Below are 19,610 nucleotides of genomic sequence, written 5' to 3'. Positions count from 1 at the left end.
ATCCACAGCAAAATACAATAAATACTTAATTATGTCGCTATAACATTTTCTATGTGATCAACTCCACATCGTAATTGCCGCTTCTCAATGTACTTTTGCAATTGTGGCAATGCAAATAAAATCAAACCACTAAAGGCGATCATGGCACCAGCAAACCAAAATGCAGGATTATATGAACCGTATTTATTGTGAAGAAGGCCGGCTATAGGATGACCCACAAACGTTGCTTTTGAAATAAAAACGGAATAAAATCTGATTTTTCTTTTCAAAATGAATTGTTTTCAATTCACCTATGCCTTCGAATAACAGCAACAACCCGAAGGCACTTTCGAGTCTCTTCAATCCAAACAAATCGCACAGAATCACACTACGTAATGTAACATACGCACTGATTGTTATTCCATACACTGATAAACAAATAGCAAACTCTGAAAATTGATTGCAAGCCACGACACCCGCACTTCCTGTGAAGATAAAATCGTTTTTTTTATTCGTTTCAGCATATAATTGCAATATCTTACCAATACCGCAGATCACGAGGCTGAAATTGAACACCCAAAGTCGGTTCACAAATGGTTTGTCAGATATGTAACCGACGATGATTCGACCCAAAGTATTGACAATTCCATAGATCAACAATATTGTTGAACCTGCTGACTTCATTCCCATTTCTTCCAAATGTTGTGGAATGCAAAAAATTGGAATATAAAAAGCAATGCTTGTACAACAATTTGACACTAAAAACACGACAAAGATTGGATCTTTAAGAAGGCCAAAATTCATTAATTCAATGGTGCTCTTCACTAGGGGGAAAGATCAATTTTTTTTCCTCTGAATAAGCCTCAATATAAAAAATAATGATAATTTGTAACGATTCCATGACCTTTTACAAATATTTAACCGATATTTGAATATTTCGCCGATATACCAATATTTCGTACTAAAATTGGTAGAGATATTTAGGTGAAGCGCACTTAAGCTATTGCTCAAGTATCGCGTACTTAGGCCATTGCTCGAGTACCGCGTACTTAAGTACTTATTTATCAGCAAACTTATCATGTCATTTCTAGTGTCATTTATTTCTAGACCAGTACTACGGCAATTAAGTACTATCTTAAGTACGCAGCACTTAAACTTTATCAAGTGTCATGAACTAAACATAATTTCGTAGGGTAATTCATATGTGATTGTTCATAGCTAGGTTTATAGAAAATAGTAATTAAAAGTAAATGTAGATTCTGGTTTCTATTAATTTTTTATTTCATGCATAATCAGTTTTCAAAGATTCGTTTGATATAAGAAGCAGATACAGGTAGAAGTATAGCGTTAGGTACAGCGCTTTAACCAAAAGTACGTGGCACTTTAACGTGAATTTAAACGAATTCGCTGATGTATTGTTATTTTTCAAAAATAAGCGTTTATCTGCATATTGGCAGATATCGGCGTACATCGGTCTCTATTGTTCTATATTTTTATGTTGAGTTCACATTAAATGTACACGATTGACACGAATATTCAATTTATTTGACCGATTCACACCAATATACCAATGAATAACGATGAATAGCCAATAACATAGATAATAGCGTACGACCAATTGATCTTTCCCCCTAGGCTCTTCAATTCATGAGCCGAAATACATCCGCAATAAGTTTTTGATGATTTTTTTTCCTGCAGACCAAATTGAAATTAACAAACACTTGTGATCATCATCTTCGAATCACAAGACCTTGCGTGAATTTTTAACAATTAGACAAATTACCTCATTGTCATTTTTTCGCCGAAGTGAACCATATTTGTCCACCTCCATTGTGAACTCACTTTGCGTCTTTTGAGTTGAAAGGCTGCTGAGTGATCCCTAAATTTCAAAATCATTACATAAATTTAAGCTTCTGAGAATTTGGATTAAAGCTATGTATGTCTTTCCAATGCAACTGTCCCATTATTATTAATGGACATTATTCCACTGTTCCATTCTTTATGATAATCCTTGGGAATTTTCGTGTCGATATTGATCGATGGTTGACTTAGCGAATATCGTATGTTGGTTTGATCTGGCTTCTCACTACTCCGATTGCATTTCGTTTTCCTTATGTCAAGCGTTAAATTTTCTCTTTTACGTTTCTTTGACTGCTTATCCTCCGTAGTTGCGCTCATGTTTTCATTTGGGAAAGTATCGATTTGAACGATTCCGGAAAGTATCAAGCAATTATAATCCCATCCATATTCTCTGATGAACATTTCAATTAACAAGGCAAAGGCCGAAGTGCCAACGCCGGTTCCACTAACTGCCATGCCGGTTGCCAATGAACGATTCTTTTCGAAATATGTTGTTACAATAACAATAGCCTGCAGAATGCAATTACATATTGTACATTTCACTACAAATAATGGAATAGGAATCAATGCTTACAGGTACAAATACCAAAGCCAAAGCAGTACCAAAACCAACTCCTTTAAGAAAACGAGATGTGGATATGAAATCGTTATGATATACACTCTGACTTTAGAGAAAAAAATGCTCAAAAATTGAATTGAAATTAAATTCTTCTCACCCACAGTTACGATGAGTGTTGGTACGTTTTTTGCGAAGAAGCTTACAAAAAGACTAACGGCTGCTAATATCGAACCGGTGATTGTTACGGTGCGGCAACCTTTTTTTTCACGAGAAGTGATGCAATCGGACCTGTTCCAATGAAATTATTTACGACTTTTTTTTCTAACTCGGATTAAATAAATGAAGGTTTCCTAGGAAATACCTGCACACAATCTCATACCAGATGCAACTGATGGGATCAAAGATGTAAGTGTTTCTGTCTCCTTTAATTCACTGCGTATTTTCTCTTCAAATATACCCATCGAATTTAATATTCCATCGGCTGAAACGGATAATATAACAACATAAAGAGCGATAATACTTAGATTGCTTTCATTTAAATCAACGATGCAGATGATCATTCATCTTGTTTAAAAAATTATTTAATTTCAAAAAACAAGAAAGTGATTCATTTCATGAACACATTTGTGTGCTTTTGATAACACATTGTGGCCATATTATCTGCCATTTTTATGAATTAAAATTCCGAAAATTTTATAACATTACGATTTAAAAAAAAACTCCAATATTGAATTTTCAATGCAAACTTTATCCATTTCAAGGATGGCTTCGATAAGGCAACAACAAAATAACCGGATTCAGGTTATAAACCACGAATGACTTACCTATCATGTCAATTGAAAATGATCCACCAACGACAATCCATCCGTAGCCACCGTCTGGTGGTGCAAACTTCTCCACCGGATTATTTCCGTCGACAGTTTCATTTAGTTTTTGCATTGAAAACTCATTCACATTGCTTTTTCTACGGTTATTTTCATTTGGTTTGCCTTTCAATGAATCTTCGTCTGCCATTTTTTAAAATATTTTCTGATTACTTTTCCAATATGCGCTAAAATAGTGAAGCTTCTTTTGAAAACACTTGATATTCAGCATCCGTATTAATTTCTCTGTTTTTTTTTTTCTTCTAATTCACAGGACTTCACGCAGTAGAAAAACAGAGGAAAAACTAAATCACACTCAATGAAGCAGCGGACTTGTCGGCACACTCCTGGATTAAGCATTTCACTTGCTTTGGCGATTCGTGAGTTGCCGAAGCATCATATATGCAGTGCACTCGATATTTAACGTGAAAACCTATATTCGGTACATCGAAGTTGGCCGAGGTATGATTTCGTTTGCGCGTCGCGTAAGCAATTCACTTGCGATATAACGTGAATCCCTATATACTATATATCGCAAGTGAATTGCTTACGCGCTACGCGCAAACGAAATCATACCTCGGCCAACTTCGATGTACCGCATATAGGTTTTCACGTTAAATATCAAGTGCACTGCATATATGATGCTTCGACAACTCACGAATCGCCAAAGCAAGTGAAATGCTGAATCCACGAGTATGCCGACAAGTCCGCTGCTTCATTGAGCATAAGAGAAAACGTCGATGTTGTGCAATCTGTTCATGCAAAATTTCATTTGATTTTTGGATGAATTACAATTCACGGATCATACAAAATTGCAAACAACTGCAGCAAAGACTACTTGAATGAAATGTGCACTGATGTTGGATATGACTTTTTTTTAAACGTGTTTCACAATGAAACTGAAAACCGCAAGTGAGATTATTAGCCTTCCAAGCCACAGCAAAGCCATCTGATTGTACTTGTATGATGTAATGAAATGGTGATATTTCTTACATGTGACTGAACATTTGCAAAATATTTCTGATAAGGACTTCAGAATATATAAGCATTACCGCTTACTTCATCATTGACCGCTTAATCTTCATAAAATGCTGCCTAAGCGAAACTAAGCTGCAAAAGTCAATTCCGTTTGCGATAGTGCAGAAAATAAATCATTCTTCAAAATCAAACTTTCATTAATCATCAACCAAGTTCATAATCTTTCCAATATTTCAAGTTGAAATGTTCAAATTATTTGTGGTTTGACACATGAACTGCTGAAAATATTCGTTGGACGTTGCTACGTTTTTTTCGAAATACGATTCTTGAAAAAGTTTGTTTGCAAAAGCGGGACATCAAATATGAAAAGCGGGACATCATACAAGTATGATGTCCCGCTTTTGCGTACCAACTTTTTGAAGAATCGTATTTCGAAAAAACGTAGCAACGTCCAACGAATATTCTCAGCAGTTCACATGTGCTGTTGAAAATAAAAATGGGAATACAGAAGTGTTTTAATTGAAGCGCAACATGAAATTTGTTTCTTAAAAACGTTACATGAATTGTCGCTTCAATAAAAGCGTAACACGAAAAATGTGAATTTCGAATGTGGTTTTTTGTGTTTTTTCGCGAGAGATAACGAACTGATATCTTCAACAATCAAATCCTAAAACGTGAACTGGACTAACTAATTATCTCTTATCATTTTCTCTTCTCTTTCGCGAAAAAAACACAAAAAAACTACATTCAAAATTCAAATTTTTCGTGTTACGCTTCTATAGAAGTGATGATTCATGTAACGTTTTCTAAGAAACAAATTTCATGCTTCGCTTCAGTTCAAACACTCCTGTATTCCCATTTTTATTCTCACCGACACATAATATGTAATAAAATGTTCGCGTAAAATATCATAAAAACCGTCAACTCGTTAAAATTCTTACGCAATTGAATCTCAACTGCATGGAATTCATACATAAATACAATACTATTGGCGATGGTTATCAAATCTTACTCCGAAATTCCCATGACGTATTTCGCTGGAAATAAAACAACGGCGCGTATTGTTGTAAATGATTAAAATCAGACAAATGTATTAATGTCTTATATACAGAATACATAATGAAAATAGTAAATAGTTTCGTTTAAAAAGAGATTGGTTGGACCAGATACAAAAGTTTTACAAACAATTTTTTTTTTTTGTTATCTATTCGATATTATTACCCTTCACTGTGGCCAGCAGCTTTGCTCGATCTGGTCATTGAAAATAAGTGTGAATTTCAAATGTAAGAAGACTTAAAGTATACGAAATGTGTGTCCGATTGGGTAACTGAATTCAACTACAATAATATAGTAATTAACTTGAGATGAAGGATTTGGTTTATTTTCTGTTCATCGATTTTGTATAGTGAATCGATGTGTCGTGACATTTTATGACTAATTTCTATCGTCGAAAAGTAGGTGTTCCATATAGCCTAATGTAGAGTTGCACCGAATTACTAGATTACATTTAAAATAATTTAGACCATTGAAAAATGTGTGCCGTGAATAGTGTATCCCAAATGAATGATACAAACACACCGTCACTGTTAACAACAAATCGACCAACTTGGAATGGTCAAGCTGGTACACCGTCTCAAGCTGCACTTTTGCTTCATCCATACAATCCGTTTATGAGGAGAAAAAACTCCATTCTTCTGTTTCCGTTAACTATTTGATATATTGTGTGGACAGATAGTTTTGTATCGACAATAGAGCTTATTAAGTTCACCTGCACGCCGATAAGTTGCAATCATATTGGGCCTACGATCATGTACAATTGTATCATGAAAAATGCGTCGAAATCAATATTATTTGCTTTTTATCTTTGTACCAAAGTTATTTATTCATCAATTTTTTTTCTTCTCCTAAACCGCTCAATGTAAATGTGAAAAAAAAAATGAACCTGTACTGAAACTCGCAAAACGATGCACTTAAACTTGATATCATGACACAAATGCTCGCGAACGATCATTTAATAATCAATATAAGAAAATTAAAAAAAAAACTGGTCAATGGATTTGATGAGGGCGGGGCAAAAGTCTGTCTCTACTCATATTCTGAAGGAAGTATAGTGATTTTGGTTTCGTTTTGCATTTTTACACAAATATTTTCCGATTACAGTCTTTATCCAAATTAAGCTTGTCGCCTACAATCCCTACAAGCATCAAAAGAAATGATTCAAACGGTAACGATGCTTGCAATATTCAAATAGAAATCAGAAAATAAGTTTCCATTCGTTTTGGCGTTTTTGTGAATTGTTTTCTTTTCTCTCTTCACTTTAATTTTGTACTTGGAAAAAAAAATGTCCTCCATTCGAATCGATTGTTAAAACTATGATGCTATCACGCTCTCTTCTCGGTCGCTCCGCAACTCCCTCTGCGCATAGTACCGTTGCATCGACGGGATGAAGAATAAAATCAGTCCAGATAACGCAATCATTGCACCGGCAAACACGAAACCGGGCGTATACGAATGTGATTGATCGTAGAGAAACCCAACGATAGGTGGACCGACGAATGTAGCTTTTGAATTTAAAAAAAAACACAAAAAATTAATTACAATCTTATGGAATACATCAATCGATGAAAACATACCTATTCCTTGGAACAACAATAGTAAACCAAAGGCATTCGTTAGCTTATCGAGGCCCAGTAAATCGACTAATATAACCGAAGTTAGACCGACGTAAGCGCCAATCGTGAATCCAAATACAGCCGAGTAAATAATCAATGACCAAAAATCTATGCAGAGAGTCGAAGCGGCAGTCGCTGTGGAAATTAAAATGAAATGAACATGATTAGATCTCCCATCGAAATCAGCAATACATAGAAATATAAACAAAATCGCATATCTTACCGACACCGCAAATGACAAGGCAACAATTGTACACCCACAATCTATTAACCCACGATTTATCGGATATATAGCCCAAAATGAGACGGCCCAAAGTGTTTGCAATACCAATGGCAGCCAGCAACCAGCTTCCATCTTCCGATGTCATTCCCAGCACTTTCGCTTGGTCGGCTAAGCAAAAATATGGGACATAGAAACCGAGGCTGGTAGCAAAATTTGACACGGTGAACAGAACGAAAATTGGATCTTTTAGGAGGTTAAAGTTCATCATTTCGATAAAACTCTCGCGTGTATCAGCCGGGATACATCCACAGCATACATAATCCGAACAAAGTTCCTGCACGAAAAAAAGAAACAATGATTTGTTGTTTGAAAGGATATTTTGTATGGGGTGCCAAACTCATTTAAACTCTCACCTCATTTTCGTTAACACGCCGAAGTGAACCGTATCTATCTGGTACGTCGGTTGGCAACTCGCTATGTGACCTATAATTAGGAATGTTGTAAAGTGATCCCTGCAAAAGAAAACAAACAGTACAGTCATTAGCATGATATTTCGAGAGAGTGAGAGAGATGGAAGAGGCAAAACAACGATTGGACAAAGCTCATTTGATACTGCCAATTTGAAATCAAATTTGATTTCAAACAAAACTGGCACGAGTTCAAATCGAATATCGTCACAAAATGAGGGATTGACACATTATCATTGCGGCCATTTTCGTTGGAACAAATTAAGAAAAACATCGAAGCATTATCCGGTGCATTATCTTGCGTCTTTGTATTATCAATACTGGGAACAAATTGTGAATAATATTGTGCGTCGATAATAAAATAGTGACGGCAATTACGAAATCAATTTTAAACTCCGAAAGTGTTTGTAAATTAAATGAAACTCTGTTATCATTGCACTCCTTGGGTTGCGGTCAGTTGAGTGTCAATCAATTACAATGACCGTGACAGTAAATTGACATGATTCATGTGATTTCAATTTAATAATCCATAAACACTTCAGCTCGAGTCAGCCCAGTTTGAAGCGTTGATAAAGCGTCAAGACACTTGCAATGTTTGCAAATAGAAATGAGGATGTGATGCGCCTGTTCTCTCCTTCTCTTTCTTCTACTGTTGAATGTTTAATATTGATTTGATTTTAATAGTAAATTGCTTGCCTGATAAAAAATGTCTGGCCGTGAAAGGGTTCCGCTGCGCCAGTGCTTATGTGAATCCTTAAGCGGTTTATTTTCGTGTTCCGAATCAGCCGTTGAATTAATTAGTAACGGTTGGCTCAATGTGTATCGCATGCCGTCCGATTTGCCATTGTTTTGTGCGGTTTTCGTGCCATTTTCTGGACGTCCGTTGCAGTAATTGATGTTCAGTAGTTTGTTTGTGTCGTAGTTGTTTGTGTCATAGTTGTTTGTCGTCACAACGGCCATGCTATGGCCCACACTTTGCGAACGAATCATTTGACCATCTCCAACTTCGGAAATGACATTTACACTTGGCACGCGAACTGACGACGTTGTGCGTGGCTTACGTTTCAAATGACCGTGTCCATTCTGGTGGTTATTCGGCATAGATTCAATTTCATAGCTTGACTCCCTTTGATCTGTGTGGGAAACGACAATGAAAACCAATTGAATTGGAAAATAAATCAAAATCAAAACGTTTTAAACGTACATGTGTCCGATTGTTCGGCCGGAGCTATTTGTCGTGTCGATGCTTTTAGCGGCCTGAACATAGCTCCAAAAATTGCGCAATTCAACACGATTCCCGAGAGCACCAACAAAGTTCCTCGCCAAGTTAATTCTTGAATTAAAATGTCGATGAGCGGTGCAAAGATGAATGTCCCAAGGCCTGATCCAGCCACAGCGATTCCTATTTCCATTTCGAATGCCATAAGAAAATAATAAATTGGCTTTAATTTTTTCACTTCATTTTAAATGACAACAACAATATAAATTACCTGTTGCCACTGAGCGGTACTTTTCGAAATACGTTGTCACACTAACGATGGCCTGTTGAAAAAAACATGGGAAAACGTAATTGAATAAAAACCATCACAGATGATGAAATGTCTATTTCAATGTGTTACTTGAGTCTTCTACTTACCGGTAAGTAAATAAGCCCCAAGCCACAGCCAACTCCGAACCCTGAATCGAAATTTGAAGAAAAAAAAAATGGTTGACCGACTGTAAAGTTTTTGTGAGATATAATACAGCGCGTTCTTACCGATTGTTATGATAAGAGTGAATACGTTTTGGGCAAAGACACTAACGAGGAGACACGCCGAAGCCAATATTGCGCCGGCAATCGTTACAGCCCGGCAACCGTATTTATTCACGAATGACGATGAAATCGGACCTGTAGCGTAATCAACACCTCTTGTTACTTGAATAAATAGAATGGTGGTTTTCGGTTAATTTACCAGAGCAAAGTGTCATTCCAGACATGAGACTTAGAATCCAAGATGTATATCCTTTGCCTTCTTTGAATTCGCCCAACAGTTCAACGTACATTATACCAAATGAGTATGTTATACCATCAGCTAATAAAATTGAAGAGAAAAAAAATGCAATTCAATGAAATTGTCAGTCAGAGATGTGCAGTAGAGATATAAAAACAACGTTAAAACATCTATGTCGTGTTATTAAAACAGAATTAAATTCATTAACAAGGTTTTATTTGTTCCTTTCAATTATGGTGAACTCAATTCAAATCGAAAGTTAGATTTGAAAAAAAAGAACGAGTCATTTAATGTATAAAGATAACCAACCATAATTGGATAATAAAAAAATTGGCTAATAAATCTCAAAACAAACACGATTAAAATTCAACAAAATTGTGATCAGAACACATAGGTGGAGAATGTTATGGGGAATTTTCCTGTTTTCAACACCATTATAGATCAATAAAAATAAAACATAAAATAAAATGTGCAAACAAGTGTCAAGGTAAACTTTCAAATTTTTTTTCTGTACATCGTCTAGTGTTTATAGCGGGCAATTCATCTTGATAAATAATTAGGGAACATAATTATTGACGTTTTCAATCACATGTTTCCATCTATGTGAAACAGTTTTTTTTTTCTCGATTCGGTCGATTACAAAACGAGACGAATGTCGATACGTGTGTCATTTTTGCATTTTGCTGCAAGTGAACGTGACACGGCGCCGTAAAAGCATTTCTTCCTGTATACAGTTTCATGTGTTGAAATCATTTGTGTACCACACACAGTGGCCATTGTTTCCTGTTGTGATAATTAAATTAAAAATGATAAATGGCGAAACCGCGATAGTTGCTTCGTCACGAAAGGAATGTTGTGTTTGCGGCTAACGAGAATACAGTACAGCACAGAAATTGGGAGCACTCATGTTTAAAGATTTTATCATCATATATATGATATGCAATGAAAGCACGATATTTATTCGTTTCGAATTGATTTACAATCCAAATCCAGGTTAATCGAGGAAATAAAATACTTTCACGTCAAATATATTTCATAAATTCTGTGCAATCCGTTCCATAGAAAGAAAAGGTCGAGATATTATAGAGTAGAGTCTAGTAATAGATTTATCAATTGTGATTTTCAAATTAATCACAAATACCAAACCCAAAATAGGCTATTTTCGAATAGTTGCCCGATGATTTTGCACATGCCAACCAGCATCACCGAAAAAGGTGATAACAAATCTAAAACGTTTCCGTCACTTGAATTTAATTGAGACGTTAAAAAAACACACACACACAATTTTGTTGTCTGCTCGGCGGCAGTCGGCAATAGTGTACATAATGTTTCAATGAAAAATTGGTCCGCATGAAACATGAGATCAAGTGGACACGTGATTTTGTATTCTTTGCTAGAATCAAAGCATCGCGTGACTGTCATTAATCCGTTTAGTGAATTAAATGCCAGAAAATTCCAGTTGACTTTTTCAACTTGTAATTTTTGTTGTTCTGTCGGTTCGACATGATATAGGATGTAGTGATTCACTTACTGCGACGTATCATATTTTGTCCTTTGTTTTGAGCTTGTAATTCCATAATTAAATCGGAATTTGAAAAAATTAAAACGCGAAATGTTCCGCATTGACATTGGTTGGTGGGGGAAGTTGTAAATATTTGTGTGTATGAATTTCGACACTATAATAGATTCGTGTACAAAGTACGCGTTTGTTTGTTGCGTTCAATTTGTTGAATCATAAAATGGAAGTGCAGCTATTGTTCTACTTCAAGAACTGCTTCGATTCGGTTTATCGGTTGTCAAGTGAATTCACTGTGTGCATGTTCGTTCGCATCTTGTCATCCATCAATGCGACTTAGCTACTTTTCCCTCGAGACATTTCGTAACACCGTTTGAGATGCGGAGAATTAATTGGGTTCGATTGTTTACTCGAAGTGAATTTGTTGATTGAGTTAATAGCCAACATGTTGCGCGTCGATCGATTGCTAGTTTATAAGCCGAAAACAATACAATGCTAAGTCATTGTTTACATTCATCTTCATAGGATGAATGTGAGACTGAAAATTCTCGAAGCGCCATCAAACGAATTTCAAAATCAGAGACGCATATTGGGAGGCATTGATCTTTTTCGATTAAAAATTGAATATTGTTATTCGTTTGTTTATTAAACATGTTTACATTGTGAAAGCGACACTATTTCATTATTGTAAATAGGGCCTAAGTGATAAAATTAGAAACACATTGTAATCATAGAAAAGAAATGGTGAAACTGGATTCTTTTTTGTATCTATTTGCTACGAACATGTTTTGTAATTCATGTCAATGAATATTCATATATTTGAAATTGAAAAAAAAAAAAATATCAAACCGTATAGCAACCATGTGTTGATTCATAACGTCATGAAGAAACGCTGATAAGGAGCAATTGACGATAGAGTATGAAAATAATGTTTATGATTGATGGTGATTTTGCGTTATTTGAACCATTGCGACAAACAAATTCCCTCAGAATATTTTCGTTTTAAAGTGCAACATAAAGTTTTTTTTTTTTTCATATGGAGTTGTTGTTGTAAAGTCTATAAAAAAAAATGACATGTTGCACTTTGAAACTAGAATATTGTGAGGGAATTTGTTTGTGGCAACGGTTCATTTGATCCATTGATTACTCATCTCATTGACATTTTCTCGATCCATTCAAAGTGCAATCTTCACTTTCGTTGTAAATATTGATAGAGAAACTAATAGTCAGGCTTGACTGACTCAGCTCTGCCCAGCTGCCAGATTTCAACTTATCATGTGATAAACGAGTTGAACAATGCACACAAAAATATAAACACCCCAATTTGATTACAATTGACCTCACTGCTCAACAAAATCTGTCGCATATAAAGCAGTTGTGCAGTCGTGCTGTTTGCACATCGGACTTTTTCGCATACACATCATCGTTCATTGTGTTTCATAAAAACGAAGTCAGTAGTACTGACTCAGTACACAGACACGAGCGTGTATGTGTGTATGTATGCGCCAAACGCTCAAAGCCGAGTTCCGTACGAAGCATGGCTACAGTGATGGAATGAATTGCTAGAGAGCGTTCGGCACATAAGAAACACGATGAACGGACGATGTGTAAACAGCACGGCTGCACAAGTGCTTTCTGTGCGACGGATTCTGTTGAGTGTGCTTGTGTGAACCGTATTATCTGCCGTTTTCTGACAGTCGATCGAAATAATGAAGCAAATAAACTAGTACGTATATCACTTGAATTCGGTTCACCCCATCCCAATAAGCTAATGACTTGGCGATTGTCCGTTGCAAAAAAATGTTGTTTTCGTCGATTTTTCGGTGTTGGTTTCGTATGATTAAACGATTCGGTGTAGCAGGGGGCTTGATATTTTTTCAAGAAAATTCGATTCATGCCATGTAATCAACAAAATTTCGAAACGAATCAAAATTCAAAGCGAAATCAAAATTAATATGTGAACCATTGCATGATAGATAACCGAAAAGGAAGTTTAAAATGTCAACTTTCGAATCAAAACAGCATTGAACGCCACCATATAAAGTAAAGCTAAATCACATCGAAAAGTCGCCTTGAATTATAAATTTCTCAGCAGCAAAATTCTAACTCGATTGTGATCTTATTTACAAATAGATAAAGAAAATGCGACGATTTTTTCCCTTATTACTGTACACATCCTTGACATAACAACATCAACCGAGAGACTGACTAGCAGAGAAAGGGAATGGAGAGAGAAAAGTCATCAAAAACTTCCTATGGTTTCGCAATTTAGTATGCGTCGGAATGATGATGGCATTAGACTGAGCAGTGAGCATCAGATCGAAAAGAAAGAAAATTGTGTTTGACATGTAAATAGTGGAATACTTACTGATGATGTGAATGAGAAATGAAGCTGCTACAATCACCCATCCCCAGCCACCGTCTGGTGGCGCAGGCAGCTCATCTTCGCTATTATTGTCGTCGATGTTGTTGTTTGGTTTACGCTTCGATGGACCACCGTGTGCCATTTTCAACTGATTTTTTTCTCTATACTTTCAATGTTATTCCTACTTATTACTTCGTTCTATCTAAAACCGTTATCGTTTAGTCTCACTTTTTTTTCACTTCGTTAAAGTCGTTTTTTTTTAACCGTGTTTCTTCTAATTGACTCGTCACTTCAAACTTGTCAATTTAATTCACTTTTCATTATTGTACCTTTTTTTCTCTACCGATTCGTAATTTTTTTCTTCTCCTTTTTATAAATTGTCTACTACATCGAACCCACTGAATACACTGAATAACAACAACAAAAAAACACAAGCCTCACAAATCACGAGAGAAAATTTTCGAAATTAACGATCAAAAGAAATAATACCATCAAGCATAAATCACTGAAACCATCGTAACAGTCACGTTGCACTTTCAAACTGTGAACCAAAATCCGCTCAATGATAGACTGTGAGCGCGTGCAGATTGTTTTGTGTTTTTTGACGATAGGATGTGGAGTTGCTTTGGTGCTGCTCTACGATGTGCAGAGCATGATTGTCTATACTTGAATGAAACTGAAATTCACACACCGAAAAATTATCACTAGTCAACTCGAATCGTTTGACGTTTGTGTTCCTTTTCGTTTACGTCGATTGTGTCTTGTGCACATCGGGTCGATGCGAGTGATCGCACATTTATCGTCGCCGTCAGCAGCGGTGGCGGTGTCACCGTCGTCGTCGTCGTTAGTGCGTTTACAGCCTACAAAGTACTCGCAATCGTATACGCAGTGTGCGCTTTGCTCGATACTCACAATCGCATTCATCGATGAAGATATACACAAATGTTTCGTTAAACTTTGCACCGATACGAATCTCTCGCATCTAAAAGTTGATGAAGAATGGTGTTGTTGTGTATTCTCTCACTTTCTATGTGTTTTTCTTTGTCTTTCGGTAAGTTTGGTTGCGTTTTCAAAGCAAGGGAATGAAGGTCACTTTTAGCTAATGTAATGCGTCGATTTTGTGACACACGTTGGAACTTTCAGTGTTTTTTGCCTGTTGACGTGCTACTGAATTTTTTGTTGTATGCAATTTGTTGCGATCGATGAACACTCAGTTTCGAATACTGTGCGCAATGCGAATGAATCAGGTATATTCAATTCAAAATAAACCGTGTGCTTGTTGTTTACCCGTCACGCTATGCTTTTTTGCGCTCTCTCTCTTCTTGGATTTTGTGCGAGGTTGCTTTTTTTCAAAACACATTGTGCTTCCTTGCAATTAATCATTTACATTTGTGTGATCTAATAACAAACTGGAGTTCGTTCGTCTCTTTTTCACCCGCGCACATACACACACACTCGGTTGCGCTGTGGACGATTTATGAAAACACTTGTTTAATTTATTTACCCGCATCGCCGTTAATTGTGCGGTTTCAACGTCTCAGTTTCACTCATCAATCCTGACAACTGGTGTCGTTTTACAGGTATCTGATAAAATGAAAACAAAATCATTTTTCAACTTTCAGCATTTTTTTGTATTTTTAGCATTTAAATGAGTCACACAGATTTCTTCTCTACAAAACGAGGTAAATTATTATTAAACACATTTCAATATATATGCTCATTAAAATCGTTCAAATTGACGCGTTATCAGCTCGTGTAGCCATGATGCTCCAGTTAATTGATTCAGAATTTTTTTTTCTCTCTCTGCGATAAGCTGCCAACGATCGACTCAGTCGATTTCGTATTGACGTTTATACTCATTCAGCATTTGTATTTTGCAAGAAACAAAGAAAAAACGACGGCGATAAAAAAGCATTCATTCGTAGAAGCTATTTGGTCGCGGTGAAATGTTTCTAATTATACAGTTCATATTCGAATATCAGTCGTAATTTAATTAATTCATTTTTCCGCGAGCACAGCTCAACGTCGAGCATTTTAGACATTACAAATTTTTTAACCCGAATCGAGAAAAATAATTGAATTAGGAGCATTTGCCAGTTTTGATCAACACATTAACACACCTCGGAACATTTAAAAGTGCACGGAGGCATAGCGCAAAATCTGAAATTAATAAATGCATGGACACAAAAGCGATGCTCATGTATAAACAATGAGTTGACCTTGCTAAAGTGAGAGCGTGTGTCGAATGTGTTTCATTCCAGATTGAGATAGAGCACAATGCCCGAAGGAAAATGTACGATTTTCGTTGTTATTGTTGAAGAAAAACTGAACGAAAAACGCTTTTCTCCTGCGTCATACGTTCAATGCTTTTGTTTCACAGTTCAAAAACACAAAGCAAGTTTTTTTTTTCAAATCGTCGCGTGTCATTCGTTTCGGCATTTTTTTTTATACATTCTGCATCGAAGCCGTGAAATATAAATAATGAATGTTATTTATAGAACGCGAGCGTCTCTCTGTGTTTGTGTGCTTGGAAATTCGAAAAGAACAGCTGCCGTTCGTGCTCATGTATAATCAATGATTTGCACTGCGAAATATATCTCCATCAAAATATGGAACTTCTGTTATTTGAAGTTACTTTTTGAAATAAAATGTTTTTTTATTCGACAAAGTTTTGTTTGAGCAAACAACTGGCAAAGCAACTGGCAATGAAACTACCCATCATCGACTATTCTGAATTTTGAGTTTACAATTCTTTACTATGTTCTTCATTTGGAATTCAAATATTTCAACCAGATTATGGGCAGAAACTTTGTCTTATTAAGTTTGTTTAACTTATTTTATGCGGTTTTGTTTGATGCGGCAGGCAAGGGAATGGAACGGAATTGAACGAATCGATCTGTTGCTTCCGTGTAACAAAGTAGTAAAAATATTTGACGCAAATTGGTTGAAAAATTTATTTATCTTGGATGAACTAGCAGCATTGATCGAAAGATTTTGGTTAAAGGCATGGCTTTTGCTAAAAGGAGGATTTGATAGCTTTATTCTTCCATTCGCTTGTCCTTTATTCTTCGTATCGACTCACGTTGATGATGCCATTCGGAAGCAGGAAAATGAGATGTCACACAGTCTAAAAACACGACATTGATCTTGATTGATTTCGTTGAAACGATTGAAATCGGGTTTGCTTAAACGTGATGTAATATTCATGGCAATTTGAATAAATTGCATTGTCGCCGCCATTATTCATACTCCGAAATTGTCTTCATAACTTTTCTAATCCAGTCGAAAACCCAAATCATGTTCATCACCATGGAATTTAAGCATTTTGGTAAATGTTACAATTCCATCAGAGTCATGTAACTCCGAAAGCCTTGCTCATTTCGTCGTGTATTACATAAAGTAAGCTGATCCATTTTCCAAATTATACAGCCGTTGAATTTATTCCAGATTTACGTCGATACGAGGCGCATAATCTTCGTCAAAATTTAAATACATCAGTTTGAATTTGATGAATGGAAAATGGCGTGCGTGAGCGTTCTACAGCGTCTTCAATTTGGTTTATTTATAAATCATAGGAAAAGCGGATTTGATATGCTTCTGCGTCATTTCCACATTCAGATGGACTCACGCGTGCGTTTGATATTAATTGTGCGACACACACAGAGAGAGAGAGAGAGAGAACAGATCTTGCTGATTCATGCAACAAATGGTGTTTTATTGACATTCAGAAAAATCACATTGCTTGAACGGATGCCAAGCTCACAGAAGAGAAACATCGCAAATACATAAGCACCGCATGCAAAGCCCACGTTCAAATAAATCTCAGAGAGAGAGAGAGAGAGAGAGAGAGAGAGCAAAAAATTAGATTTCTCACGAGAAAAATAAACATCGTCGAGTTAATGTTGTTTGTATAATCGAATAGAGAAAAATTAGATCAAAGCCAACCGAAGCGAACCAGGTCGTTGGCACGTGCATAGAACAAAGACTGCAACTCAATTCTTCGATTGTTTCACGTGCACTGCGAATGAATCGTCGGGAGCGATAACAATGTAAATCCCATTAAATGAGCACTTTTCATTGAATAGACTAAAGTGAGAGCAAAATAATACGATGCGTATGGTATGGTCGTACATCTGATGCTTCGGATGGCAGCAATGTGCTTAGTTCCGAGTGATTACTCCAAGCCAAAAGCATTGTTACAGTTGTGATAACAATAGCAGCAAATGAACGAATGAGCCGAATGAAAGAAGTGAAAAAGTAAAATAAAAAACCAGGAATCTATTTACCCTTTTCTTCATGTGGATTTTTCCACCGATGCTCTACATTCGACGGTGTGTCTACTGTGTGTACCCAAGTGCACACGCGATTAGCACACAGCTGATGTGTCTCTGCGAACGACGATGGATGGAGAGACAAAGAAAAATATTGTGTTGCCGCACTTGAAATGGATGATACGAGGCGAACAACAGAGTAACGAACACAATTGATTTAGTATCCGAGAGATCGATATTTATTATTCTTGTTTGGAGCTAGTAAGCTCCTCTTTTTTTAATGTTTTTTTTTTTTTATGGAAAAAGATTCGCGAAATGTTCCGAGCAATTATGTCAAGGTTTAAATCGATAAATTGGTAGCCACCGTTTTCTAACTTTCCGTCCGTCTGTTTGCATTAATAAACACATGAAGACATATTTTTCACTTCACCACACGATTAAGATGGACATTGATACGCGAGCAATAGAGTCGTTGATTTTATTTTTCTATTCCATATATTATGAAGGGAAAAGGAACAGCAGCACAAATTTGTTATTTTTTCAACACACCATTAAACAAATCGATAGCTACAAATACAAGAGCTACGCAGATTGTTTGCGTTTATTTTGTTATTGTATTTTCTTTTTTTTTTCGTGTTCTACTACTATATCGAAAAAAAAGACGTGGTGCGTTCGTAGAAAATCTAAACTAAATGTTTTTTTTTGTTATTTATATAGGTATTTCACCTGTCAATCGTCGTTTTGACGCAAATGAAAATGAATCGTCGTTTTGACTTCGTTTTATTCTCTATTTTATTTTTTCTGTGGAGCTTCAATGATGGAGCACTCAAAATGAAAATGCTGAATAAAAATGAAAAGAAACTGCGTGCACCCCGTCTGGGGGCTATCACGCACAAAAGCACACTGAACTTTGTTGTTACGAATGCATCGTAAACCAACGAGAGCCAACCAAAAACAAAATAAGACGAACGAACAAAACAATCCAAAAACCATTCAACTCAACTCAACTCTCGCATTCGCTCTCATTCACTCTCGTTCGCTCTCTCACTGAAATCGAGCTGTATGAAATACGCGCTTGCACTGCAAAATACGGAATAAAACAAAGCGCGGCATATTTTCCATTCACCAACAACCGAACAACGCTATTTATACATTGCGCGCTCTGGCTGTGTGACACACTAAAATCCAAATGTAGGACTATATTCGTTGGCGTTTGTTAATATACAGCTGTTTTCATTGTGATGCAATTCGTGTGTGCCGATGTCTCTGTGTATTGGTACGTGCTTTGTGTTTCGGTTTCACACAGTGTGTGATTGCCATCCCAGTTAATCATCACGCTCAATTGAGAAATAGACCTGAAACTAACTTACTACCAATTATTTCAGAAGCAACTCCGCATTTTCCAATTTTTTTTTTCATCATTTTTATTGAGTTTAAAGAATTAAAATACAGTGAAATGTCCAATACTAAGGAATTGCTACCTGGGCATTTGTGTTTGCTATTCACAAAAAAGAAACTATGTGACGCTCTTTTGTGCTGGTATCTGTTTATTTATCATTATAGAGGGAAAAGGATTTTGCGCACATTGGTGCATCGCATTTGTTATTTTTGACATCTTTCCAAAATTGTGTTGACAACCATCAATTTGTTCTACATACTTTGTAAATGATTGTTCGTGCTGCAATTGCAACTGAATTAATATTTATAGCTTTAGCCTTGAGTTTTACTGTGTAAACAACAATGAAGAAGCGAAAAAAAAGAAAATAAATCAAATGAAATGTTGCGAGACATTAAAGGAATGTGAATGCCATTGTTTTGTCGGGCAGCGACGAGTTTTCCATTTTGACAGTACGGAAATGTGTGGCG

General features: G+C 36.2%; 2 protein-coding genes across 2 annotated transcripts; both read right to left on the bottom strand.

The window, feature by feature from the left end:
* Positions 1-886, bottom strand: LOC129569015 (monocarboxylate transporter 10-like). Its single transcript, XM_055447391.1, has 3 exons — positions 522-886; positions 291-464; positions 1-226 (listed from the first exon to the last, which is right to left on the bottom strand). The coding sequence occupies exons 1-3, from the start codon at positions 781-783 to the stop codon at positions 30-32; spliced, it is 633 nt and encodes a 210-aa protein (XP_055303366.1). The 5' UTR covers positions 784-886; the 3' UTR covers positions 1-29.
* A 4,412-nt stretch (positions 887-5,298) lies between these two features.
* LOC129569098 (monocarboxylate transporter 12-like) lies at positions 5,299-18,932 on the bottom strand. Its single transcript, XM_055447546.1, has 12 exons — positions 17,760-18,932; positions 13,477-15,057; positions 9,554-9,673; positions 9,358-9,489; positions 9,238-9,278; positions 9,092-9,143; positions 8,806-9,003; positions 8,298-8,734; positions 7,548-7,646; positions 7,135-7,468; positions 6,873-7,046; positions 5,299-6,800 (listed from the first exon to the last, which is right to left on the bottom strand). Exons 2-12 carry the CDS (start codon positions 13,613-13,615, stop codon positions 6,610-6,612), a joined length of 1,917 nt encoding a protein of 638 aa, XP_055303521.1. The 5' UTR covers positions 13,616-15,057; positions 17,760-18,932; the 3' UTR covers positions 5,299-6,609.
* Positions 18,933-19,610: the final 678 nt, after the last annotated feature.

Source organism: Sitodiplosis mosellana, unplaced genomic scaffold (assembly GCF_009176505.1).
Source record: "Sitodiplosis mosellana isolate CC-2019 unplaced genomic scaffold, AAFC_SMos_1.0 Smas_scaffold_30, whole genome shotgun sequence".
Lineage (NCBI taxonomy): Eukaryota > Metazoa > Arthropoda > Insecta > Diptera > Cecidomyiidae > Sitodiplosis > Sitodiplosis mosellana.
Note: the sequence above shows the minus strand (reverse complement) of the source record. Positions and strands in the feature narration are given on the sequence as shown.

Bases quoted from the DNA above. Each gene is read 5' to 3' on its own strand.
- LOC129569098 (XM_055447546.1), bottom strand. From the start codon at position 13,615: ATGGCACACGGTGGTCCATCGAAGCGTAAACCAAACAACAACATCGAC. The intron at 9,279-9,357 runs GTAAGAACGCGC...ATTTCGATTCAG, and splicing joins CACTCTTATCATAACAATCG to GGTTCGGAGTTGGCTGTGGC. The intron at 9,144-9,237 runs GTAAGTAGAAGA...TTTTTTCAACAG, and splicing joins TGGGGCTTATTTACTTACCG to GCCATCGTTAGTGTGACAAC.
- LOC129569015 (XM_055447391.1), bottom strand. From the start codon at position 783: ATGAATTTTGGCCTTCTTAAAGATCCAATCTTTGTCGTGTTTTTAGTG. The intron at 465-521 runs GTAAGATATTGC...TTATCTTCACAG, and splicing joins CCTCGTGATCTGCGGTATTG to GAAGTGCGGGTGTCGTGGCT. The intron at 227-290 runs GTGAATTGAAAA...TTATTTCAAAAG, and splicing joins GCTGTTATTCGAAGGCATAG to CAACGTTTGTGGGTCATCCT.